The following is a 25926-nucleotide window of genomic DNA, read 5'->3' on the forward strand; positions in this document are numbered from 1 at the left end:
AAACAGGATTGCTTGACAGATTGTTCAGTATGTACCATCAGTCAGTATCTTAAGGGGGCTGATGTTAAATTCCTCCAGCTCGTGACCACCGGAAGCACATGCCCTTTTATAGAGAACAGGAGAGTTTCCCCGTATTGTAGCGCGCGCCCACTTGCTTCATTGACATGCAGAGCCACGCGAGCACTGCGACGCCCACGCGCCCGAATCTGCCGGGAAGTGCCATAATCTCCTTCATCTGCAGGGAAATTATGTCATAGCTCAGCTGTATAACCTTCAGGCATCCGAATAGCAGCATAATAAATATAAATGTTAAATTAGGCAGTTGTGTGCGTGCGTGCATGCGACATGATACATTTAGCTTAGTCAAGGTTATAGATGAACAAATGGGATTTTGTGAAAGCAATAATCGTGCCACGCACCCCAACAGTGCGGCACACCTGACGTCACCATCAAGTTTTTCAGCACCATGGACAGCAGTGACTCACTCTCACATTCACTCTCCATCACACTCGCTGGGTCAAGCGCATGCAAAACACACCCTTGGTGCGTGCATTATGTGTGCTGTGTTAGTCAACTAGTTGTAATATTTAGAGATTTTTAAGAAAACCCTGTCTGTCTCTTTTGGTTCATGCAAGGGCTGCCTTTAACAAGGCCAATTGATTACTCTCTGTCCTCTCTCTCTCTCCCGCCGTCGCAGTGGGCGGGGTGAAAGAATGCGGTATTTTTATGAATGAAAAAAGCTACGACAGAGGCTGGTGTTCCTGCGTGTCTCCTGATTGGTCAACCGGGGCAGAATCGCCCGTCATCATCGTAACTGACGTCATGGGGGAATCGGTGAGGGTATAGCTCTCTGCCCACCGGAGCTGAGTGTTATACAGAAGCGCTGGAAACACCGAGTACAGCTGAGCTTTGCCAGAAGAGCCAGATATCTTTCAACAAGACCAGGATTTTCTCTGGATCCCTGTTATTCACTGGCGGCTCGAGCTCAGATTCCTGCTGGATGCTGGCCTGAAGAATTGTCCGCTTTGCAATCGTCATCCGTAAGTCTTTTTTATGCATCTTTATCTACTATGTGAAACCTTGTTACAATTTAGTTGACTGTGTTGTCAGAAATGCGCTGTGAAAATTCAGCGAGAATCTTGAATGCATTATTACAGGATGTGCTTGTCTATTTTTCATAACCGTGTATGTACACCAATCAGCTTGAACTTCAAAACGGTGATTCCCATGCGTGCGCACGTGTAACCCCACAGGATTCAGGGGATATACTTGAAAATATGTCATTTGATTATAAACCTATAAAACCTACTGAAATAATGACACGTGTGTCATGTGAAAGAAAAATATTTCAGTTTTGGATGCATGTGAGATTTACTTATAGCTTCAAAGAGGCTGGGAAACATTGCTTTGCAATAGATGGATGATATAGAAATAGGGCCTCAAGTTTAAAATCAGCCTTTCCATGAACAATGTAAATGTCAAATGTTACCAACAATACCTACCACCAAGGTAACACTAAAATAATGCAATATGCAGTGAAATGTAACATATATATTGGGTATATATTAACGTACCCGATATACAGATACCAAAATTAAGGAGAAATATTAATATTTTATTATATTAATATATAGAATTTATAAATGTTATATAATATAGCTGACATCAAAGACATTTATAATTTTAGGGAAAATTAACCATGTTGTCCACAAAGAAATATTAGGCTATAACAGCAACTCTGATAATAATAAGAAATGTTTTTAAGCAGCAAATGATTTCTGAAGGATCATGTGACACTGACGACTGGAGTAATGATGCTGAAAATCACAGGAATAAGTTTAAAATATATTCAAGTAGAAAGCAGTTCTTTTAAATTATAATAATATTTCACAGCATTTCTGTATTTACTTTATAGTTTTGATCAAATAAATGCTGCCTTGGTGAGCATAACATATAGTGCTATATTATATTTCAATTCAGAATTCATACATATTTTTACATTAAAATGTAAATGTTTTAATGTAAAACTTGCAGTGAGCCGACTGTGGAGATCAGATGTTGTTAACAGCTGTTGGTCTTACTCTGCGTGTCATAATGAGGGCAGTGCATGAGCTCTAGTGCTGAACAGAATATGTGACAGTCTCCCTGCTGTGGATTGCATGACTAACCCTTCTCTCCCTCCCCCACAGAAATGGCCCTGAACAACTCTGAAGTGGGTTTAGAAGTCATCTTGGCGATGGACCAACTCCTGGAGCTCACCCCGTCCCACGTGACCCCTAAACCCCTGGAGTCCACAACAGTGATGACTCCATGGGACGTGGCCCTGTGTGTGTCAGGAGCTGTGATCTGCTGTGAGAACGCCATCGTCGTGGCCACCATCTTCTCCTCGTCGTCTCTGCGGGCTCCCATGTTCCTGTTAATCGGCAGCCTGGCGTGGGCCGACTTCCTGGCAGGGGCGGGGCTTCTTTTACACTTCCTGTCCCATCGGTGCGTTTACTCAGAGGCGCTCGAGCTGGGAAGTGTGGGTCTGTTGGTGAGCGCGCTCAGTGCGTCAGTCTTCTCTCTGTTGGGAATCACCCTGGACCGGTTCCTCTCGCTGCACCGCGCGCTGACTTACGGATCCCGTCGCACACACGCGCAAACACTCTGCGCTCTGGCCGTCGTCTGGACTTTTGCGGGTCTTCAAGGTGCTCTACCTGCGCTGGGCTGGAACTGCTTGCATGATGGAGAATCCTGCAGCGTGCTTCGACCTTTGACCCGAGTGCACCTGGCGACTCTATGTGGAGGCTTTCTGCTGACCTTAGCTGTAATGCTGCAGCTGAACGCCCGAATCTGCAGCGTCGTGCTTCGCCACTCGCATCAAATCGCCCTCCAGAGGCACACACTCCCGTCCGCTCGCACACACACGCGCCGTCGGGTTCACACACTCGCGCTCATCCTCACCACGTTCGCCAGCTGCTGGATGCCCTTCGCCTTGTACGGGCTTCTGGCCGACGGGTCGTCACCGGTTCTCTACACTTACGCCACGCTGGTGCCGCTCACAGGAAACTCTCTGCTGAACCCTCTCATCTATGCCTACAGAAACACACACATACAGAGAGTGCTGCGACAGGCCTGCTGCTGCTGTCTACCTAACACACCCAACAAACACACACACACCCCCAGTGACGTCTGACAGAACAATCAGAAAACACTTTTCAAGATTCTATGGTGCCATTAAAGATCGCGTTTCACATTTTATGTCTGCTCCTGTTTGGGAACGTCACTGTGCCAGTTGCCAAATCTCCTGTCTGAAAAGTTACCATGACCACTGTCAGTGACCTGATCTACTCTGCATTATTTTATTTCATTCTAAAGGGGTTTATGTAGCAGTGTTGTTTATTTTTGAGTGAGGAAACTGCCACTGTATCCTTTTAGCTAGTTGCCAACTAAAGGGGTTCAAGCAGAAACTCTCCTGTCCGCTTTAACGTCTCAGATTTGTGCCTCATTTTATGTCCTCTGAAGTTCAGAGTTACTGATGGAATCAAAATCATTTGCACTTTACGACAATGACTTGACTTTTAAGCTGAAACTTGTTTGAATTTCGTTTGTTTTTAACGATCAAAATTATTTGCCGTTTGTTATTCCGACTGATGTTTTTATACTTCATCAATGTCTTGTTTGCACTTACAATGTATTAATGTTGCACAAAATGTCCAAATGTATGAGTGAATGTTTTATTGTTGAAATGAGATGTTTTATGGAATGTGTTTATAAATAATAAATTGTAACTTTTGTACATTTTCTGTTGTGTTTTTGGTTTTAACTTAATTTAAATATTAATCCAAAGAAATTGGGTGTGAATCAGGGTTATAAGCGGATTAAAACCATTAAAAACATCTGAAATAATTAAAAATAAAATATTTGAATAAATTTATTTTATTTTAGCTAGTTGCCAAGGTCGCAAACATTTTTCAATTCATTTAGTTTAATTTGACAAAATAAATAAAACTGTAATAAAAACTATATAAAGGCTACATTACAAAAAAATGCTAAAACATAACATTTCTTAATCTTTAAGTAATATTACACGTTAAACAGAAAATAAAAACTAATTCTAAATATTGATAAAAACTACAATAGTATCTCAGCCATACTAAAAGAACATTGCTAAGAATATCTAGAATTGAATTACATGGTGTTTAAACATCTGCAACAGTAAAAATCAACCTAGTGTCATATTTATTGTGTGTCCGATTATATTTTTACTAAATGCATATTAAATGTGCTGCTGATACCGAGTAGGACACATAACTGGGCCCGTTCACACCAAGAATCATAACTATAGCAATAACCAACACCACACTTAAACATTCTGTTTTATAATCGCGCACGGCCGTTTTGTCATCTGCAAAAGATCTAAGCGATTTACGGACATATTTACGATTTAGCCTACAGAGAAAAATCTGTAAGCGATTTCTGAGAAACGCTGTTGAAAGTGGAGCGGACCGAGCACCAAAACACACTTTTAGCCAATCAGTATTAAGGGGCGTATAGACACATGCATAAGCAATGGTTTTATCCAGGGCCTAAAACTAACTTTTTGCAACATCTGCCAATGTTCGTTGAATTAAGAAAATTTACCAGCCAGCCGCCATAAATATTTTTTAATGACCATGAAACTGTTTTTGCAAAACCCGGCAGTAATGACACCAAAATAGTATTTGCCCGAGATCCGGCTTTCTAGGCGCACACTTCGGAAGTGTGCGCTCAGAAAATGAATTTAATTAAGTCCCTTTTAATGTCTTCTTGTGCTTTATATTTATATTGGCAAGGCTCAAACTTTCGCGACGATGCAGCACCAACTGTCTCGAGCGTCGTTCACGTTTATTAAAAGTTCATGTTCTCACAACATTTTATTTGTTAGGATTAATAAAAATGTTACCGGCCAACTGGATTGACACCGTTTTGCCGTTTTTTTCTCGTATTTGCGCTTGAAATGCAATATAAGATCCATAACTATGTTTTCAGTGGTGTAAAGACCTTGCATAAGGAACTGTTATGGTTTTATTACCTTAGAGTCAGTGAGACATTTATTTCTTCATAAACGCGGGCTCCCCTTCTATGGAGGTCGACATATTGTGTGGTCATGTTTCTACCATAGCCGACAGCGAACACACAGCGCTACAGAGCGCGTTTCCTCACTACCTTGAAAAAGAAGTTTTCAGTGGTGTATAAAGACCTTACTTAATGAACCGTTATATTTATATTACCTTAGAATGAGCAGTTTCTATCTACACACACCACGGGTTCCCTTAAATTGAAATGCGCCGACATGTTTCTACAGGAGCCGTAAACGGACCAACGCGTTTCGTTACAATGTTGCTCTTCGTGCAAGGAAGCAAGCTTAGCTTAGTTCAGCGAATAAAACACTGACACAATGATAAACAAGTAACAATTATATTCACAATAACATATAGTTTTACTGAATAATTAAGTAGACATAATTTATTATGTTATCCTTGTAAAGAAACCTCATTGGTGAAGTGGCTACTCTCTGCTGTCTCAGACGATGACATACAGTATTTTCCTGTCGGCCACCGTAACTTTTGTTGGTTGCAATTCGTAACATCACCACTAGATGCCGCTAAAAATCACACACTGCACCTTTAATATGATTATATAGTTAAAACGATTATTAACTTTATAGTTATATAATCATTCATAAATAATTGAAATACCAACGTCTAATATTTTTAAATGATAGGGCCTTATTTATATAACGTACACAAATCCACGCGGTTTTATAAAAACGGTCTTAACACACATAGACGCACGAATTCCCACCGCTCGCCATTCTCATTCCAAGTAAAGGATTTGGAAGTTGACTTCTGCTTTTTTTATGTTAATGGCATTAATTAGGCGCAGTTTACACAAGGCGGGGATCTAAAACCATTCAGCTGCGCACAATTTCACGATCATTTGCGATTTATACAGGTGTACAGTAACAAAGTACATTTACTTGAGAAGCCTACACTTTTTGAGTATTATTTTTTCTGGAAACATTTTACTTTAACTTCACTACAGTTGAAAGACAAATTTTGTACTTTTTACTCCACTACATTTCTGTCAAGGTCCTTGAGTAGAAAATAACATCAGTTAGGGAATGATTTTGGTTGGAAATGAAAGTCAGGTTGACTTCAGAACCCGATGGTGTTGGTTTCTGACGTCCGACATTTTGGTTTCTACTAGTTTAAAGCTGCAGTAGGTAACTTTTACTTGTGTGTGCGCAGGGGCTTTAGTCTGACAATTTAGTCGAACAGACGTTGGATTTTGGTTGAACATTTTTGGTTGTATTGTAGTTTAAAATGAAAATCGGGTTGACGTTAGAACCCGACTGATGTTGGTTTCTGAGGTCAACCCGATTTTCATTTTAAACTACAATACAACCAAAAATGTTCAACCAAAATCCAACGTCTGTTCGACGTTCGACTTTCATTCTCAACTAGCCTACAATACACTGGTCAAAATTGGAGATTAACCTCAATCTGACATCAACATGATTTTCATTTTCAATGTTGGATTTGGTCTTCTAAATGCAAAATTTTCCATTGTTTTGGAGCACACTAGCTTATCGATAACAGTAAGGCTAACATATTCATACTAAAAGCCAAAAAACTTTAAATTGGCCACCATTTGAGGGAACATCCATTTGGGTGGAACTACTGGAACTGTGTTCTAGAAGTAAATGTTATATTGATATGAGGGTAGGTAGGCAGGCATATAGATTCAGGGGCATAAGGTACTGTAAGTATTACATACAATGCAACAATAATAAAACAATGCATTGACATTTACTTTTGATACTTAACCAAAGTACTTTTAAAATCAAATACTTCTATACTTTTACTTAAGTAAAAATCGGTCTTTACAACTTTAACTTGTAACGGAGTAATATTTGACCAGTAATATCTGTAATCTACTTAAGTAAGGAAATTGTGTACTTTGCCCACCTCTATACATTTCAAGTCTGGACGGGCGTACGTTTGTTTTTTGAATCACACTGTGCAACATTTTATAAATGAGGCATATAACCTATATTATGGCATGTACAGTAGTTTGACTTTCTAAAGCCCCTGCACACACACAAGCTCAAACTTGTAAAAAATAGATCAGTTATGCACACAGAAGAACACTTTTGAAATGACTGAAACAGCAGCAGGACACAACATTATATTTAAGATTTTATTTCAATTGCTGATAGAAAATTATCGTAATTATTACCCACATACATCAAATAAAAAACAATCTCACTTTTCTTTGATTTCAAAATCTTGCATAATTTCTAAAACTTTGGCATTAAAACAACAGGCATTATGAAGCAGGCACTTGGGCTGAACAGAAAAAAAATAACTACATCAGTCAGACCTGAGGGCTGTAAAACCGTAGACATTTAAACAGATAACAACTTTTGGTCATGAATATGCGTTGCAATGGAGTAAAAGGTTATTTCATCCTACAAGGTGCAAGAACTATCATAGATGCACATTTTAAATATCTGCATTATAAAGTGTGTCTTGTCTTAGTTGTAAGGAAGGCTTTAGTTAATTAGTTTATACAGAGTAATGTTAAATCGTGGGATTTTACGACACTGATGCATAAAGAAGAAAATATAGAAGCACATACACACGCGTGCGCACACACACACACACACACACACACACAACACACACACACAGTCTCAGTTTACCTTAGGCCACATTATACAGAGGCCTCCTGAAACAGGAGAACGCTTATCAACTAAATAATTCACTCTCTCATTTAGATTAGACTCAACCCTCTGAACACACACACACACACAAACACACACACACGCACAAACGCACAATTTTTGGCCCTCTTCCCCTTATTTGCTTTTGGCCTCACTGCAGGTAAACAGGTAATATGAGAAATGTGAAGTCTAAAAGGAATGATCTTAATGTCATAGCACAGGTGATGAAGAGCAGGACGATAGCTTTAGTCAGACCAGTCATCATCATCAAACTCGGATGAATCGTCCTCGGAGTCGCTGCACTCCACGGCAATGCGACGGGACAGGATCGCTGCGACATCATTATCTGTGCGACCTCTCTTCTCCAGCTCTTGCTGTTCCTCCACTTTACGCAGGTTAAATCCTACACACACACACACACACAATTTCATCAAGCTCAGTCACATGTTAAGAAACATTACAATATGTTAAACCACTTAAGGATAGATATTTAATGTAAGAACAGCATCTCTGATGACGGTCTCATAAGAGTAAGCAAATAAATGTGTGTTCCTCTTTTATGATAATAATGAGGAGCCAATCACATGCAATATGATCACATGGAGGGAAGTGTATATATAGCATTGCTGTGTTAGAAGTAAAGGCTGTTAAATGATTACAATAAACCACGTTGTTTATAACCAGCACATAAACATCTATTTTGGTCTGTAAACTTTGACCCAGAGTAGAAATGATTTGAAAGACTTCTTCCTCCTGGTGTTAACATCTGTCTAGGTGATTTAACAACCCCAAATAAAGTTCTCAAGTGGACCTTAATGACCTCCAGTGACAAGATTTTGCTAAACTGAACTAAATTTAAGATAAATTGGTTAAAGTTTAAAGTTAAAGTTTAACCACTAGAGATCAGATCACCTGAAATAGATGTTCAAACTAATTTACAGTCATAAAATTTAAATGTTTACTTGCACATTTAGTTATAATCAAGCTGCAATTTTTTTTTACGTGGTTGAATTACAGTCTTCATCTGTCTATCGAAGTATACGTGGCACAAAGAGCAATCGTATATTTAAAGGATTAAATACACAACGTGCGTCACCTGTTTTTTTGGAGTGTGTGCACAATGCCAAGGACAATTAGTCTAATTAATGTGTATACATGCCGAGTGAAGACGTGCTGCAATTGCATCATCTAGGTCTATTAGTCCGACTTATAAGTCGACTTTTAAGTATTAGTCCAAAAATAGTAGTGATACAATTTTGAATGCGCAATGAATTCGCATGACAACTTGAACATAAGCAAAATTTGCATGGAACTTTTTCATCCTCAAGGATAGAGTGGATTTCTATTGAATGACCGGATTTCGGCAGCAAAATTTTGCTGAATAATGGCAAAGTCCCTGTAAGACAAGTTATTTAACTCAGTGGCCATCTTTAAACGCCTCAGTCATGCAAGTGTAGCTCCTATCTCTCTGAATGGGGAAACATCAAATTCTTCAAAACTTTTCACCAAGCTTACGATTAAATTTCATATTTGAAATTACCAATGAAACCTGACAACAACGGCCTCATAAGCACCTTTTGAACCAGATAGTTCTAGGAATTGCCCACCAGGCTGGTTCCCCGAGAACTAATGGTTCCCATAAGAATGTTTTCCTGGTTTCATTTGCACCGCCATTAGGAACTCTGAAGTGACGTAAGGTAAGCCAAGACTTTTATTTTGACTGCACTGAGAACGCCAGAGCCTAAACTAACAGTGCTCGCATTCTCAGTGTTCATTATTTTACAATCGGTCTAACAGTCCTGTCTAATACGTTATCAGATCATACATAGTAATTAGACAGTAATAAAAAGTTAAAGCGTATGCCGTGTCCTTGATGTCCAGTGTTGCTAGCTGAGCAGAAATAAATACATAATCATGTTTTGCTTGGTCCCCTCAAAGTTGCGTTGGATTTTCTCCTTAGTGTAAAGGTTAAGAGGCCCATCTATCACTGTTTTCTATGTTCCACAGCTTTTTTTAAAATGTTGGGTGCTGGTGTTTTGCGTGCGTTCGGCCAATCGGTGTATACTAATGTCAACGATAGTTCCTGTAGTGCTGGTTTAGACCTGGACTCTGAAGTAGGAGCTAAATTAGTTCCTCCAAAAAGATTTCCTAGAACTAAAATCCTTCCTAGTTCCTGCAGTGCGAACACGCCAAAATCCGGGTGCTTCTGCCAATAGTTCTAGGAACAATGAAAAGGTTCCGGTGCAAAAGCCCCTATAAATTTTGTTCCTACATGCTCGAATTAGGCCAGAAAACTTTTTTTTCTTTCATATTGAGCGTTGCACTTTTCCCAAATCAAAACAACACGAGGGACGAGTCTTATGTTATTCTATAGTCTTTGGTAATGGTATGTGTGACACACATTGAAGCATAATTTTAATTCTGGTTTAATCTGACTAAATTAAGCTTTTAAAAAGTATGTAAATGTATATATGATCATGTTACCTTGACGGATGGCTGAAAGAAGGTCACTGCGACCATCACCCTGGGCAGGAGGAGGCTGGGCTTTGGGAGCGGCGGGAGCATGAACGCCTCCTGAAGGAGGAGGAGCAGGAGCGGAGGGTGGAGGAGGGCCTGGAGGAGGAGGGGGAGGGGGAGGAGGAGGTGGTCCACCACCCATGGGCGGAGGAGGAGGAGATGGAATAGAGGGTTCCATGGGTGGTGGAGGCGGCATAGAAGCAGAATTGCTGGAGAATGGGGGAGGAGACGGGGGCGAATCAAAACCTGGCGGTGGTGGAGGGGGGATCATGCCACCGGGAGGTGGAGGTGGTGGCGGCGCCATAGGTGGAGCCACAGTTGGACGGCCTGGAGAAGAAGGCATCGTTGGTGGAGCTGGAGGAGGATGACTGGGGCTTAAAAGACTGCCACGTTTTGGAGGCGCACCACCAGATTCGTTATACCTGGAAGAGAAGTCAAGTCACCTTCATTTATATAGTGCTTTTTCACAAAATAGACTGTTTCAAAGCAGCTTTACAGTGATGATAGGAAATTAAAGGTGCAGTATGTAACTTTTTCACTCTACTAAAGCATAAAAGAAACAAATGGTTGCATATATTGAGGAAACATGCTCAGTTCACATACTCGTTTCTCTGAAAATCACTTTAACAGCCAGTTATTTTACTTTGAAATGTGCGTTTCCAGGCTGGAATGTTTGTTATTGTTTTGGTCTGTGATACTGCACGTTGTCAATTTGCTTGGGAGAGAAGTTAAGTCAAGTCACCTTCATTTATATAGACCTTGCATAGCCCCGCCCCTTTTTAGCGCTGCGCTTGTTGTCTTTCGTTTGCATTTCCACAGCAATCTTACACATTTATGAATGAACTGCCTGTTTTAAAATCTTCCCGTCTACTGACATTTCTTAAGAAATCTGCTTTAAAAATTACAATACTCGTGATAACTTTCGTTAACTCTACAATAAGTAAATCCGCTTCACCAGCTAATTAATCTTTGACAGCGATGCCATACAATTATACAAACTGGAAGTTTCAAAGACAATATTCTAAAGGTGGATGCGCACTTATTTCTCTGGCGCATAAGATCTACTTATAGATTGTTTCAAAGCCACTTTACAGTGATAATAGGAAATTAAAGTAACACAGATTGTTTGGGCTTTACAGCATCACAATAATGTTATTGTGCAGCTAAAGTTAGTTTTGATGGATTAGTTAGAACAAGCTCAGAAATGAACCTGGATTTGATACTCAACAACAGGGAAATCGGAGGCTATTTTAAGACACTCACGGCACGTCTGGAGGTGGTGGTGGTGGTGGGAAGTCCTCCTGCATTGGAGGTGGGAGAGGAGAGCTGGGATCATAGCTGTAGGAGTTTGTACTTTGGTCTAAATACCCATCAGAGTGACTAAAACCATCATCACCAGAGCCAATACTGCCGTTCAACCCTTCTATTGAGTTACTGTTAAAGACACATACATAAAAATAATATTAAATGCACATAGTTGTTGTTTTGTTGTTTGCAACAACAACATGTTGTTTTTATTACCCCATGGCATCATGTTTGGGGACAACAAACTCCTCCCCCATTTTCCGGCGTTCCCATTCATCTTTTCGGGTTTTGATTTTTCGCGGGTTAAAGTTCCTTCGGTTAGGGTTGTCGTCTTTCTTCTTCTGCTCTCCATAAACAGAAATACAATAACAAAAACAAGTTGAAGAAGCTTGTGCGTTCTGAAAGGTATTTTAAGGTAGTGTGCTTGCATCACTCACCTTGTGCTTGCGTCTCTCTTTCATAATGTCCTTGGTATCTTGAAGCATTTTCTCTTTCCAAAGGTCAAAGAAATAAGAAGGATCAGTGTAGAACTTCAGAGCCTCCTTACCATCATCCCTGGAAAACAGAAAAGATTTGAAACATGTTGAATACTTAAAAAATAACTATAAAAAACATGAATTGGTAAAAAAAGAAAGTTGAAGACGACCTATTATGCCCTTCATTTTGTTGTTTTCATGCTTGAATGTTTAAAAAACACCTATAAAGCCCCTCCTTCAGAAAAGCACACTGTGCTCTGATTGGTCGGCTGAATCAGTGTGTTGTGATTGGTCCAGCGCTTTGAGCATGATTGGGAAATGTCACACCTCTTACCATAACCGCCAGTTTCAACACACTACTAACTAACTCCCTAACCCCTTTATTTTGCACATGCCTTGGACGGGAATTATTTAAATGAGGAATATTGTGACGTGTTCGTTTCCAGAGAAATCTCAAGACTACAATGGAGTAAGAAACAGTGACACTGATATAGAGGAGTAAGAAACAGTGACAATGATATGGAGAATAACTCCCGCTGGAGGGACTTTGTGCTTTGTAACTTTGCAGAGCTTTTTCATGCTCAAACAGCAACATTACACATGAAAGAAAGTTGAAGACGTATATAAACATAATAGGCCCTCTTTAAAGTTAAATTAAATGAAAATACTACGTCATTCTACCTTTCAGATGTGGTAAGTGTGTTAATGTGTATACCTGTAAGAGCTCAGGTTGTTGAGGGGGGGCGGCTCGTTGCAGGTCAGATAGGTCTCATGGATAGGTTGTGGTAGTGATAACCTAATGAAGAGCTGCTGATCCATGATGGAATTGGAGTGGAAGGCTTTACGGCTGGTGATTGCCTGAAGAGAAACTAGAACAAGAAAGAAAAAAATAGGAGAAAGGGAAACGGAGAACGAAAATGACATTAAGAATAAATTCTTCACTGTTTAAAAACCACAAGCTAAAGGCACGTTCACACCAAGAAAGATTACTATAACTATATTTGCGTCCATCCACACCAGCGGATTATATCATTCGCTTTATTCTAAGCACACACTGCAATTTCGTCGTCTGTCGCTTTAAATCCTCAAGCTCTTAAAAGTCTGGTGGATTCCGATTGGCTGTCATTGCTTTTATCGTGCGTCAGCTGAAAAAAAAAAAAAAAGATTCTGCAAGTAATTCCAACCATATTGTTTTTTAGACCTTTCTTGTTATCGTTAGTTATATATCGTCCTTGGTGTGGACAGTTCACACTGCACAAGTCATTTTGCAAGTGATATCAAATTTGTGTTGCCATAGTAATGACTATGATGCCTAGTGAAATAGGGGAGTAGATGGGGAAAGAATGAGTGAAAAACACTAATTTTGCCTCTGCTCTTGACCTGATGCTTAAGTGCATCAGACAACATTTGCCTCAGAGGCATTAACGCTCTATTTATACAGAATATCAATGCAATGAATGTATGTGTATGTGCAAAAAACTGTAAATTCAGATACAGCTATTGGGATCTCCCAGTCACGTGACCCCTAGCCGCGTGTCAGCCATTTTGACGGAATACATCCGTCAGCTACTCAGTGGCAATGGATCTATTATTCGGGGTGGGCCACCCCTAATAATAGATCCATTGCCGTGGCTAATATATATTATTAGTATATTATTATACTAATAATATAATTACATAAAAACGTTTTGACATTGGGCTACAGTGTGTTAGGTAAATGCATTTACCAGTAACGTTACTGACTCTGAAGCTAACTGAGCAATTCCACGGCTCTCTTCTCTACTCTTTACTACTACTTTAATACTGTTTCTAGCTAATGTTGGTTTCACTGCTACAAAAAAAACGTAGAAAAATGTAGTCAACCCATACACCATTAGAACCGTGTACATTTTTTTTAATTGGTTGTTGTGTTAAATCTTACCCAGTTACAATAGTGCTATTTTCTGATTGGCTATTGTGTAGCTTGACGAACAACACCAGAGGAGACGCGCTTGATTCCTGCCGGTTCCACAGTGAGAGCGGCGCGGCCAGAGTTTTGGGAGCAGCGGCATATTAAATATATTACAAATAGTTTTTGAGCGTGAGAAATACAATGTGTGGCGGGAGAGCGTGACAAAAGACCGAAATGAGTGACTGTCACACACCATGCGTCACACTTGAGAGCCCTGTTATGTTATGCTGAATGGTAGTGTGCACACACACATTGCGGATTTTTATGGCAACAGTGGATTTATAACATTTGATCCCGAACTCCGAGAAATCATTCATTAGCCTTCGAGGGGACAACTTACCTGATCCAAAATGAAGAGTGCTAAGCTGTGTTGAGTTGGAAGCCAAACAGTAACACCGCCATCAGCGTTTTGCCTGTTTATTGCCGCCAACCACTTGTTTCTCTGTTTTGTTTCTTTTGGGATACGGTATAAAGATATTCCTTTTGTATGATCACGTATCTGATCGCATCCAATTGAACAGCATCGCTCGGGCATGATAGAAATATTTCGCGACGAGCTGTTTTATCACCGGCGGTATAGCATTTTCTATTCCGTCAAAATGGCTGCTCCAAATGGCGTGACGTCACGCGGGACGTCCCTATAGATACTACTGCCTTTTATGTATGACATTACAGCGATACACTGTAATGTCACACATACTGTAAACTGATTTGTAAAAATCAAATTTCACACTTTTTTTGTAAGTGTAAAACAACTAAAAATAGATGGATGTGCACAAAAAGTGAAAATAAATACTCAATAATAGAAATAAAATAAAAGTCAAAAGAACTAAACAAAAGATGAAACATATAAATAAATATTAACATAAAAGAGCTAAATAAAGTTAGAGTACAAAGTTCCTTAAAAAAAAAAAAGGAAAATGCAAAGAAAAATAAGACAAAATAATAATAATATAAAAGAACAAAAGAAAATAGTTGAATATGAATTCTGTTTTCTGCAACAAACCAACGTGGTCCAAAATCTACATATGACTCATTAGCGCCATAAATGAATGTAATGCCTTGAATATAACCCAGTCTGTTTCTTACCTTCCTCTTCTTTAGGGTCCAGCTGGGTGACTTTGACCTGCAGCTTGTCCACTCTCTCTCCAAGCGTATTGACCCGTTCAGCAAACGAGCTGGCTTGAATAAACAGTTCGCCGAACACGTCCTCTGCATACTTACCTATGATTAAATGACACGTTAAAAGCAGAAACACACAACTGATTTTCTTCAGTAAACAACACCCCATTACACTAACACTTACTAAGTGATCCGAGCTGGCGAATGATGTTAGCAAGTGTGATGTTGGTCACACACTCCAGTTCACTCTTAATTGTATTTGGCAGTGACTGGCGACAGAGGTGCCGTGGCTCGATGTTTCGCGTCACCAAAGGCATGATGGGAGCTTATCGGTCACCTTCCTCTTTTAGACAGAAATACAATTCATATACACAGTGCATTACAAATTCTGTCGTTAGCTGCATCTATAACACACTCCCTTATAACTGCTGCTCTTTTTCTATTCAGATCGTATTATCCAACACACACCCTTATATGTGCTTAAAGCAGAACCAAAACTGCTGCTGTGTTTCTTTTATCAAGACGCAACTTATAGCCTAATTTCTGCAGTTCAACACCAGCAAGCAACTACCCTTTAACACTTCTTGTCTTCGGGTCTTTTTTTAAAGTTGCAATAGTACATGCTACACTAAATTATGAGTATATACAATACTAATACATGTTATTAGTTAATACTACACCATTCTTCATGACATTGTCAAGAACACCTAAGGAAATGCAACTGGTAGAAGAGATTTCCACTGTAAAGGATAATAATGAATATACTGTGGGGGTTTTCTTAGATTTAAAACAAAACAAAAAAACCTTTTGACACTAGAAACTGAAAAGAGATAGGAAAAGCCCTCACTTGGTTTAGAAGTTACCTTTATGATAGATATCAATTTGTCTGACAAAAATGATGTTAAATCGGATGTATAGAATGTCACTTGTGGTGTTCCACAAGGTTCGGTGCTAGGCCCCAAACTGTTTGTACTGTATATAAATGATATTTGTAAAGTGTCTAAAATATTAAAAAATAGTTGTTTGCTGAAAAATTTGGAACAGCTTCTGAATACAGTGGAAATAAAATGAATTGTCTTAAAACGTGGTTTGATGACAATAGATTGTCATTGAATATAATATATAATTTAGTAATCGGCAAATTAATAACAAAGCTAAAATTAGGATTAATAATGAGGAAACAGAAAGAGTGCATTAAAATAAATTATGCTGGAAATCACATATAAATATAATGTAAAAACGACCCAAATATGCATGTACATTTAGGAAAATTCCGTATGTAACTTTTTGTTTATCTCGTATGGAACAAATCCATTGAGCAAAGTGACGATTTTAGATGTGTAAAGAGCGGGAATAATAAGCAAAGGCTTATTCGGTTGTTAAGCATTTTTTTATTATGAACAATTGCCTGTGAGGGCCGAAATAATTTGTTGTTGTGGAATAAAGGGTGAAGATTTCATACGCCAGACCAGACGTCACTTGTTTTGAGAGTGTTAAATATACATTAAAAATAGGATTAATTTTTACACATTTAAATCGTTAATTCCTGACACCTACAAGAATTGTATGCCTGAGCGTGAAGGAATAAATGTTCACTCATCAGACTTCCTACATGGGGAGGGAGTGGAGGCTCACAACATACCAGCATAATTTTGTTTGTGGAAAAAAAGAAAGATAAGATCAAATCAAATCAAAGCTGTTCCCAGTAAACTGATTTCTAGCTCAGAAGTAAAAGCTATGGTGATATCGAAATGACACCGGGTTAATTGTCACGAATGTTTAAAAAGATTCAAAAGCTAGTATCTGAGGCCTAAACTCTCTGAAGCGTCTGTGCAGAACAGGAAGTGATTAGCGTTAGCTGCCTATACTGTCAACTCGCCAACTCTTTCATACTTTACGCGCATATAAAGTACTTCACAGTCTTACCTGGATATATGAATAGATTTGGCCTTAAATGCCGACGTCTTCTGGCTTTTCAACTACCTCAGCAGTTCCATTCCCTGAGTTTAATGCCGTCCATAATTTTCTGAGCCGACAAAATGTCTACAAGTATTGTAACAAGAGCTCTATGGCAGCGACAGTTCAGTCCTGCATTTGGTAACTTTTCATTGGACGGTGGGTGTGAATCCAAACATTCGATTGGCTGATGGGTCTGTCACTCAAAGATAAAGGGGCGTATATGGAAAATGGAATCTTGAAAGCGCAGCTCCACCCTAGCAGCTTGAAAACATCTGTTCGAGGGCTAATTCCTGAACGTCGGGCCAGTCCGAACAAATCCGAAACATGGCGAAATTTAGAGAACCCCACAACATGTAGTACAAGTTTTTTTTTTTTATCACAGGAATTCATTCTCATGAAAAAAAAAAATAAGACACTGATGACCTTTTTTATTGCGTATAGTTTATTTCATAATAAACAATGCACTTGAAAAATATTGCACGTAGCCCTTTTGTATGAAAATGACTTTAAAGTGAATGTAATATGGTATATCACAGTATATCACAGAGTGCTAGATTTAATGCAGAGTTGAATCATTGCAGTACCGTTCACAACCACTAGACGGCGTGCAGACAGAAACAAATAATACTAATATGCAACTTTACCTCTTTAAAATGTGATGCATTTTACATCTCAACTTCATTAAACACCCCTGCTTTGGTTTAAGGTTCTCTTAGACACATACAGTGTCGGTCAAAAGTTTGGAGACATTGCTATTTTTAATGCTTTTGAAATACGTCTCTCATGCTCATCAAGCCTGCATTAATTTAATTAAAATTCAGAAAAAAACAGTGATATTGTGAAATATTATTAAAATTTAAAATAATGTTTTTTTATTCGAATATACTTTAAAATGTAATTTATTCCTGTGATGGAAAGCTGAATTTTCAGCATCATTACTCCAGTCTTCAGTGTCACATGATCCTTCAGAAATCATTCTGAAATGATGATTTGTTATCAATGTTGGAAACAGTTGTGCTGATCAATATTGTTTTTTAGAACCTGTGATACATTTTTCAGGATATTTTTGATGAATGAAAAGTAAAAAAAAAAAAAAAACAGCATTTATTTAAAATAAAATATTTTGGAACAATATAGGCCTACACTACCATTGAACATTTTGGGGTCAGTACTTTTTCTTTATTTCTTTTTTTTAAATAAATTAATACTTTTATTCAGCAAGGATGTGTTACATTGATTTAAAAAAAAGTGATAGTAAATATTGATATTTTTAGAAAAGATTTATATTTTTAATAAATGCTGTTCTTTTTTAACTTTTTTATTCATCAATGAATCCTGAAAAAAAGTATAAGTAATATTAAGCACCACAACTGTTTCCAACATTGATAATAACTAAGTATCAGATCCTCATATTAGAATGATTTCTGAAGGATCATGTGACACTGAAGACTGGAGTAATAATAATATAATAAATTATAATTTAAAATATATTAAACAAAAATAAACCATTATTTTAAATTATAATAATATTTCACAATATAATTTTTTTTCTGTATTTTTGATCAAATAAATGCAGGCTTGATGAGCATAAGAGACTTTTTTTCACAAACATTAAAAATAGTAATGTTTCCAAACTTTTTCTTTTTTAAATCGTCATCATCTTTTTCACAGATTCAGAGTTTTGCTTCTGTGTCTATAGAGATTTTGCAGTTGGTCATCTAGGCGACTCGCTTGTCCTCATCCAGCTGAGTGTGTATGAGCTGTGTGAGTTGTCCAGATTGTGTCTCAGCACTACGTGTCCCGGTCCGTGTGTGAAACGCACGAGTCGGAGTCCTGAGATGCGGACGGCTCTCAACACACTGTACCAGAAACGCACCACATCTTCTTCAGCTCCACCCACCTCAAAGCCTGCCCACTGCAGATGAATGGTCAGGATGAGCTGATTGATCCTTCGGAGAGTCCCATCCTTAACCCAGCTTTCTAATATACGCCATTCAGCGCTCTCCAAATCCATACACAGGACATCCACCTACACAAACAGACACTAAATTAATGTGACATTTTGAGACCAAGCAGATGACACTTCAAAAATATTGAATTCGTATGAAATCTGTTCTTTTAAAATGACCAAAGATTAACACATAAGCGCAGAGGTGGACAGCAGTGTTGGGAACGTTACTTTAAAAAAGTAATTAGTTATAGTTACTCACTACTTGTTTCAAAAAGTAACTGAGTTAGTAACTGAATTACTCTAAGTAACTCGTTACCAGGGAAAGTAACTATTTGCGTTACTGTTAAATCAAAGTTGCTTTATGTAAAAGAATTTGGATTTTTCGAGCAGTTTTCACAAGTCAGTTGAAATGAGTAGAACAGACAGGTGTTTGTACATAACTTTCGATATTTATTGCACGTATCTCCACCTTGAAAATGCCAACTTTTCATCGCCATCTCTGCTGCTTCATCGAATCTCTGTTTAGCTGTTGTGTGTGTGTTTGTGTGTGGCGCGTGTGCTGGCATGTGTGTAAAAACACTGGGTTCTGATTGGCCACCATGAAACATGACTCTGCCTTAGCCGATCTTAATCGCTTACCTCGTTATAGAGAGCCGAAGTCCCGCCCCTTCCGGTGGACCATGGGACCTTATTTCGGAAAAATATTGTATGGTAGTCAACAAATATTTGGATCCCGTTTGAATTGTGCCCTGAATTACACATATGATTTTTGTCAATTTAAAAGATACATTTTTAAGTCAAGAAAGTCGCAGTTTGATGTAAAACTGTTGAGGTATAAGACTGTGAAAATACGTAATTACAAAGACTACAACCACAAAAGGCGTGCATGTGACGCCATACCTTTTCTCTCAATGAATGAAGCTAACTTTACTGAAGCTAACGTCTGTCATTGCTTCTATAGTCTAACGTTATAATCGTAACGTTACGCCGTCATGCCTGTGTGTTTTGCACCAGACTGCACACACACGAGCTTGGTGACGTACATAGTGCGAGACGAGCGATTTTCACATGAAACTAAATGTTACTCTTCTGTTTTATGACAAACTGTGACTTTCTTGACTTTCATGATTATCTTTTAAATTGACAAGCATCATATGTGTAATTCAGGACACAGTTCAGACGCAATAAAAAGATAAGTTGTCTCTCGCCATTGACTACCATAAATACATTTTCAGAAATAATGTCCCATGAGCTGGAAGCGGAGGCGAGGGACTTAGGCTCTCTATTAACCCAGCTCCTCACTAGCAGTGTGAGCCAGTGCGTTCGGATTACACAGTACTACGGGAAAAGTAATTAGTTAGATTACCCCGTTACTGAAAAAATAACGTTGTTACCTAACGCCGTTCTTTTAAACTGTGTAATTCCAAACACTGGTGGACAGTAACGAAGTACATTTACTTGAGTATTATTTTTTCTGGATACTTGTTACTTTAACTTCACTACATTCGAAAGACAAATATCTTACTTTTTACTCCACTGCATGGAGTAAGGTCAAGGTTTGACCTCCACCGTCAAGGTCCTTGAGGAAAAGAAGTTCTGTTAGTCAGGGCATGATTTGTTTCGTCTGGAAAATGTGATTGGATTTTTGCGGGTGACAGACCGCAATTATCAGTGATTATCAGTAATCACTCTCGTAGGGTCAGGTCACGTGTCAGCGATTAGTACGATTTCTCTCTACTAGTGATGTGTGAGATACAGTATCGTTGTCACAACTAACACTTTGAAAGTTTTGTTTTCATGGCAAATAAGTATTTCTGTTTTGCTCTTTGTTGAAGCAGTATATATACATCAGCTATATACATCCGTCTGTATTTATAGACCACTTGATTCAAAAGTGCATGAGTGGATACACATAGATGTGTATTCTTTTTTGGGGGCGGTAGGAGTGTTAATTACATAAATGATTATGATTATGGCTGTCTTTTTTTGTCAATTCATTTGTTTAATTCCTATAGGTTTTGTAACTTTCTAAAAGCTCTTTATTCCCCAGATACTTCAAACTGGTATGTGTATTCACTAGTTGCTTCAGATGCATAAGGTACTCTAACTAGGTCGACCAGACGTCCCGAAAAATTCGCCACAGTCCTGAAAATTAAGCTGTTGTCCCGAATCCCGAATCTGGCCCTAATTGTCCCGAAAATTACTGTATGCTAAAGCAAAATCTTGAGTAGCCTAGTTATTGTCTGATAAAACATTAAAAACTGTCCATGGAGGTTGAGTCGTCTCAGCATCTTTTTTGTTTCTTTTTTTGAAGTTCTACAAAGATACCGTAGGCACGAATTTAGATATGCACCGATAAGCTAACTTTCATTCATTCGTTTCGTTGACATGGCTGGTGTATCAGAACCCCAACACGCTGCTTTTTAGTGGCAGACTAAACACTAATGACAGACTGTTGATCTTTGAATAAAAATGTTTGGTTCAGGTTTGAAAATTATTATCTTTTATTATAGGCTATGTAGTCTGAATGAGCACTGTCCCACTGTTCGTCCGACTGTTTGTACTGTATTTTATTTTATTTCTTTATTCAAAACTGTTTTAATTACTCTGATTTCTTTTGATTATTTTAATTTCTTCTATGTAATCCACTTTGAATTACAACTGTGTATGAAATGTGCTAAATAAATAGACTTGCCTTGCCTAGTCTAATATCATAGTAGGCCTACAGACACACACACACACACATTGAATTTCAGCCAATCTCATCTGGTCACCCTAACAATGCAACAATAATAAAACAATGAACTGACATTTACTTTTTACTTTAAATACTCAAGTACTTTTAAAAACAAGTATGTACTTTTACTTAAGTAAAAATCGGTCTTTACAACGTTTACTTGTAACGGAGTCATATTTGACCAGTAATATCTGTACTCTCACTCAAGTAAGTGTACTTTGTCCACCTCTGCCTACGTGCAACTCATCTTATGAGTCACTGTTGCTTGTGTGAACATAGACTTAAGTGCATAAAGGCAGAACTTAAGTGTGATTCACTACTGGACGGTGAGTGTGAAATTATTTGTGACTTGAGAATTCAGAATGAGTGTATTTGGGTGTAAGTACCGTAGTGTGTCCCAGTGAGTCCATAATGTCAAGCAGACTGCGCTGTACGTTACCCACGAGGCTTGAATGTGAGCGACTGCGTGGGTTTCTCCAGTCTAACCAAACCTGATGATTCTTAATATGTGCGGGTCGACCCACTCGACCGCTGGGGTCAAAGCGATGAACCTCACACCCCGCGTACAACATGGTGTCTAAAAATGCAGCATCCTTCCCGTCCAGACTATAAAGATACAGACAAAAGATTATTTGGAACAGCCTGAAACATTCAAATGAAGAGTCCAACCAATTACTGTTTCCCTTCATCCGTCATGACATGTCAAGGAAAAGAGCTACAGAATCTGGGACAACCTTCAGCTTTGTGTTTTTTGTTTTTTCATAGATTAAATCCCACCCTTCAGACCTAACAAGGAAACAAGGAGCCCTACATTATTTGAAATGAACATGTCTGGTGCAATGATGCACCGATATGAAAATTATGGTCGATACCGATAATTCTTTATATTTAAAAGCCGATGACCTATATGTTAGCCAATAAATTTAAATCCAAATTTTTATATAATTTTTGAGAGCCTGATTACAAAAACAAAAGTCTCACCATTAAAAGCCATGTCCCAAGCACACAATTATATATAATGTTCTCATTATAATTTTATGTAGCCTATATTACAGACTTGTGCTGCACATGTTGAACTGAACTGTATTTTCCCTCTTTTAAGGAATTTCAATCATATTTCAAGCAATTTAAAACCCTCATGGTGAACAGTGTGCATCTGACGTGTCTCGGCTGAGGGAAATAATCCATTATTTATCAGCTTTAATATATCAGCTATCATTTTCTTATCGGGCCGATAACGATTAGATTAAAAATGAACATCTATCGGCCGATAACGATATGGTGGCCGATATTTCGTTCATCCCATGTCTGGTCTTAAATGTGTTCGATCAAGAGCTACATTATCTATGAAGGATTTCGTCAGGATTCAGGCCCCATCATAGAACAGGAAACTACACTCATTAAAATTACAAATTAATAACTTTTAGCTTCTGAACAAGGCTGCATCTTATTCTCAATACTAGTTTTACTTGATCTTAGTGCTGTGAGATCATGACATACTCTTAGACTGATTACAAAATTACTCTGGTATTCAGGGACAGTTACAATTTTTCATTTGTTTCTTTTTATTAGATTAACCATTTCACTCGGATGTACGTCACTATATGAAAGAAAAGATCTTTAACTTGCCTTATTTAAAGAAGCTTCAATTAAATAAGCATTTGTGATATCTTTAACTCTTTCCTTGCCAGCGTTTTCAAGTTTTCAGCCACCGCCAGCATTTTTGATCATTTACACAAAAGTTTCATGGCCCCCAGAATATTTTGTTGCATAAATTTCAGAATATGTAATATATTAAAAGAAAGAACACAGCTTCTGCTTTTAAACAAAATTAAAAAAAACTGTTTTATTCTAGCTCAATGCTTTTTTTTATCAACACTTGAATTTGGGTAAGATTTATTTTAAAAAGAGCTGCGAAAACACGTTTTTGTCAATGACTACATCCAGATGGGATTCAGAAAGATGATGAAAACACAGATGGAGTAAATCCAACAACACTCCCATAGCTTCACAGTCCTGTAGCTCGTCTTGGGTCGACATTTCATTCAGTAAAATTAGGTTTTGATTAATATGCTATTTAATGTTGATGATCGCGTTATTTTACATATGTATCTGCTTTGATATCGCTTGTTTCTGCTTCTTCTTCACATGTCTTTTGATCAGGAGATACTGTCCTCTTTCAGAAGATGCGTAATAGCGCCATATAACAGTGAATAACATTACATTTACATTTATCTGACGCTTTTATCCAAAGCGACTTACAATTCAATCCTTACAATCAGAGGTCGCAACTATGGATTAAGTGCGATTAAGGAGCAACTACGGATTAAGTGCCTTGCTCAGGGACACATTGGTGTCTCACAGTGGATTCGAACCCGGGTCTCTCACACCAAAGGCATGTGTCTTATCCACTGCGCCATCACCACCCAGTGATGGAAAACATGGAAAGACGGAAAGACGAAAATTACGTCAATGGCAAGGAAAGAGTTCATCGGCTGTAACTTAATATATACATTTACCTGAATGAGTAGGCCACACAATCCCTTTTGTCCTTCCAGTGGTTGATGCACAAAACATCAGATTGACCAGGAGAGGGTTTAGATTGATTTCCATCTGAATCCTGGACCACAGAGCAGTTCACCTGCAGAATGTGACAGGAAAAGTCTAGATATCTTGCTTTTTGAAGTCCATTTTTATAATATGCAAATGCAAATTGTTATGCAAGACAAGAATGATCAAGCCAGGAAGCATTATAGTAAGTTTGTGTACCTCTGTTGTGGTGATGAACTGGGTAAAACGCAGCAGCTCTGTGAAAAACGAGGGTTGTTCTGATGCCCATGGCTGCAGTTTCAGCTCTCTAGCTGCGGCCTGTAAACACACAAACACAAAGATCTCTCTCTTCTTGGCAAAATTTTAAATGCATACAAAAAAAGCAGGGATGCAGTGGAGGAGGGTCAGGCATTCGATAGCCACACTGTGTGAGCATGTGCAGCGCTTCAGGCAGGAGAAGTTGCAGCTTGTTTGGGGTCACAGAATGTGCCCTTTTGAAACCAGAGGTTGAACAAAAGAAACAGAGAGAACTTTTTAAACCTGATGGGCTGTTGGAAATTGAGCCTCTCCCAAAACATGCAACAACCCTGTTTAGTAACCATGGAGACACTAGACTAGAGGAAGAGGAGATATGACTCACTGAGGAACTCACTGTTGTGGGGGCGGACAGCGAGACAAACAGAGAAAGAGAGAGTGAGTGAGAGACTTTTGCAGAAATTTTTTCCATTTTAAAGAGTCTAGGAGGTATCCCCGTATATTTTGCCAAGTCACACATATGTTTTCCAATCCCTCCAGATAAAAAAATAAAAACTGCATAATTTATTCATTTTAAAATTCAGCCCATTTACTAGGGCAATTTATTTTCTATTGAGTTGTAAATGAGGAAAACCATCCCCCTAAAACTGGGAGAATAGAATTGCAGAATTGCATAGTGAATATGAAATTACCTGGGGTTTTTCAAGCTCGTTTTCGTCTTCATATCCTGTGAGTCCTGAATCCTCGTCAGTCCAGAGACCCAATACACCGCTTTCCAAATCCCTGTCATTTTTTCTGCCCTCGGACGACAGTGGCCCGTCACTCTTTTCTATGTTTATGACGAGAAAACCCGGTTCGTCAACGCTCGTGCTGCTAAATGCGCGCGGCATCGTTAAACTAACCAGTAGTTGTACGAGCAGTAGCACCGACAGACCTATAATAAACATACGGTGGGAAATGCCTCTTAATCCGCTAAAGTTACAAACGGCCATACCTTCCCTATTTTGAGCTTGGAGTGACTCGTGGGAGCGCAGACACCAGAAATGAAGAATCGGCGCCAGCGTGACTCTCTGGCTCGAGGGCACTGAGATTGAAAGATCACTGCTGGACACTATCAACAAATACTAGTGCGTGTGAGTCAAGATTTTTCCTACACCAGCCAACGTTTCCGAAGAAAAAAACAACAACACGTTAATAGACATACTAAATATTATAATGTCTCAATGGAATCAAAAACAAAAAAACCAATCAGGTCTGTTTGTGTGAGGTTGAGGGGCTGAAATTGGAACAGGAGCCAGTGGAACGCGTGCGTAACCATTCAAACAGACAGTAAAACACACACACACACACACA

General features: G+C 38.6%; 4 protein-coding genes across 4 annotated transcripts in view; 2 read left to right on the forward strand and 2 right to left on the reverse strand.

Moving 5' to 3' along the window:
* The window catches only part of ppt1 (palmitoyl-protein thioesterase 1 (ceroid-lipofuscinosis, neuronal 1, infantile)), a 356601-nt gene that overhangs the window by 96765 nt on the left and 233910 nt on the right, over window positions 1–25926 (forward strand). The gene's annotated exons all lie outside the window — the stretch shown is intronic.
* gpr3 (G protein-coupled receptor 3) lies at window positions 873–3782 on the forward strand. The gene is made up of 2 exons (XM_077196673.1): window positions 873–1040; window positions 2190–3782. The coding sequence occupies exon 2, from the start codon at window positions 2192–2194 to the stop codon at window positions 3173–3175; it is 984 nt and encodes a 327-aa protein (XP_077052788.1). The 5' UTR covers window positions 873–1040; window positions 2190–2191; the 3' UTR covers window positions 3176–3782.
* wasf2 (WASP family member 2) lies at window positions 7211–17200 on the reverse strand. Its single transcript, XM_077195780.1, has 9 exons — window positions 17048–17200; window positions 15306–15462; window positions 15089–15223; window positions 12764–12917; window positions 12010–12127; window positions 11789–11913; window positions 11531–11701; window positions 10235–10689; window positions 7211–8153 (listed from the first exon to the last, which is right to left on the reverse strand). The coding sequence occupies exons 2-9, from the start codon at window positions 15436–15438 to the stop codon at window positions 7996–7998; spliced, it is 1449 nt and encodes a 482-aa protein (XP_077051895.1). The 5' UTR covers window positions 15439–15462; window positions 17048–17200; the 3' UTR covers window positions 7211–7995.
* Window positions 18695–25853, reverse strand: LOC143702619 (putative methyltransferase-like protein 24). The gene is made up of 5 exons (XM_077196674.1): window positions 25266–25853; window positions 24538–24636; window positions 24288–24409; window positions 22155–22374; window positions 18695–19109 (listed from the first exon to the last, which is right to left on the reverse strand). The coding sequence occupies exons 1-5, from the start codon at window positions 25563–25565 to the stop codon at window positions 18795–18797; spliced, it is 1056 nt and encodes a 351-aa protein (XP_077052789.1). The 5' UTR covers window positions 25566–25853; the 3' UTR covers window positions 18695–18794.

This window comes from Siphateles boraxobius, unplaced genomic scaffold, assembly GCF_051911475.1.
Source record: "Siphateles boraxobius isolate OS27281-9 unplaced genomic scaffold, OSU_SipBor_1 35, whole genome shotgun sequence".
Taxonomy (NCBI): Eukaryota; Metazoa; Chordata; class Actinopteri; order Cypriniformes; family Leuciscidae; genus Siphateles; species Siphateles boraxobius.

Bases quoted from the DNA above. Each gene is read 5' to 3' on its own strand.
- gpr3 (XM_077196673.1), top strand. From the start codon at position 2,192: ATGGCCCTGAACAACTCTGAAGTGGGTTTAGAAGTCATCTTGGCGATG.
- wasf2 (XM_077195780.1), bottom strand. From the start codon at position 15,438: ATGCCTTTGGTGACGCGAAACATCGAGCCACGGCACCTCTGTCGCCAG. The intron at 15,224-15,305 runs GTAAGTGTTAGT...ATTTAATCATAG, and splicing joins TCGCCAGCTCGGATCACTTA to GTAAGTATGCAGAGGACGTG. The intron at 11,914-12,009 runs GTGAGTGATGCA...TATGGAGAGCAG, and splicing joins AAGAGAGACGCAAGCACAAG to AAGAAGAAAGACGACAACCC.
- LOC143702619 (XM_077196674.1), bottom strand. From the start codon at position 25,565: ATGGCCGTTTGTAACTTTAGCGGATTAAGAGGCATTTCCCACCGTATG. The intron at 24,637-25,265 runs GTAATTTCATAT...GTGTGTTTACAG, and splicing joins ACGAGCTTGAAAAACCCCAG to GCCGCAGCTAGAGAGCTGAA. The intron at 19,110-22,154 runs GTACTTACACCC...CTGTTTGTGTAG, and splicing joins ACTCACTGGGACACACTACG to GTGGATGTCCTGTGTATGGA.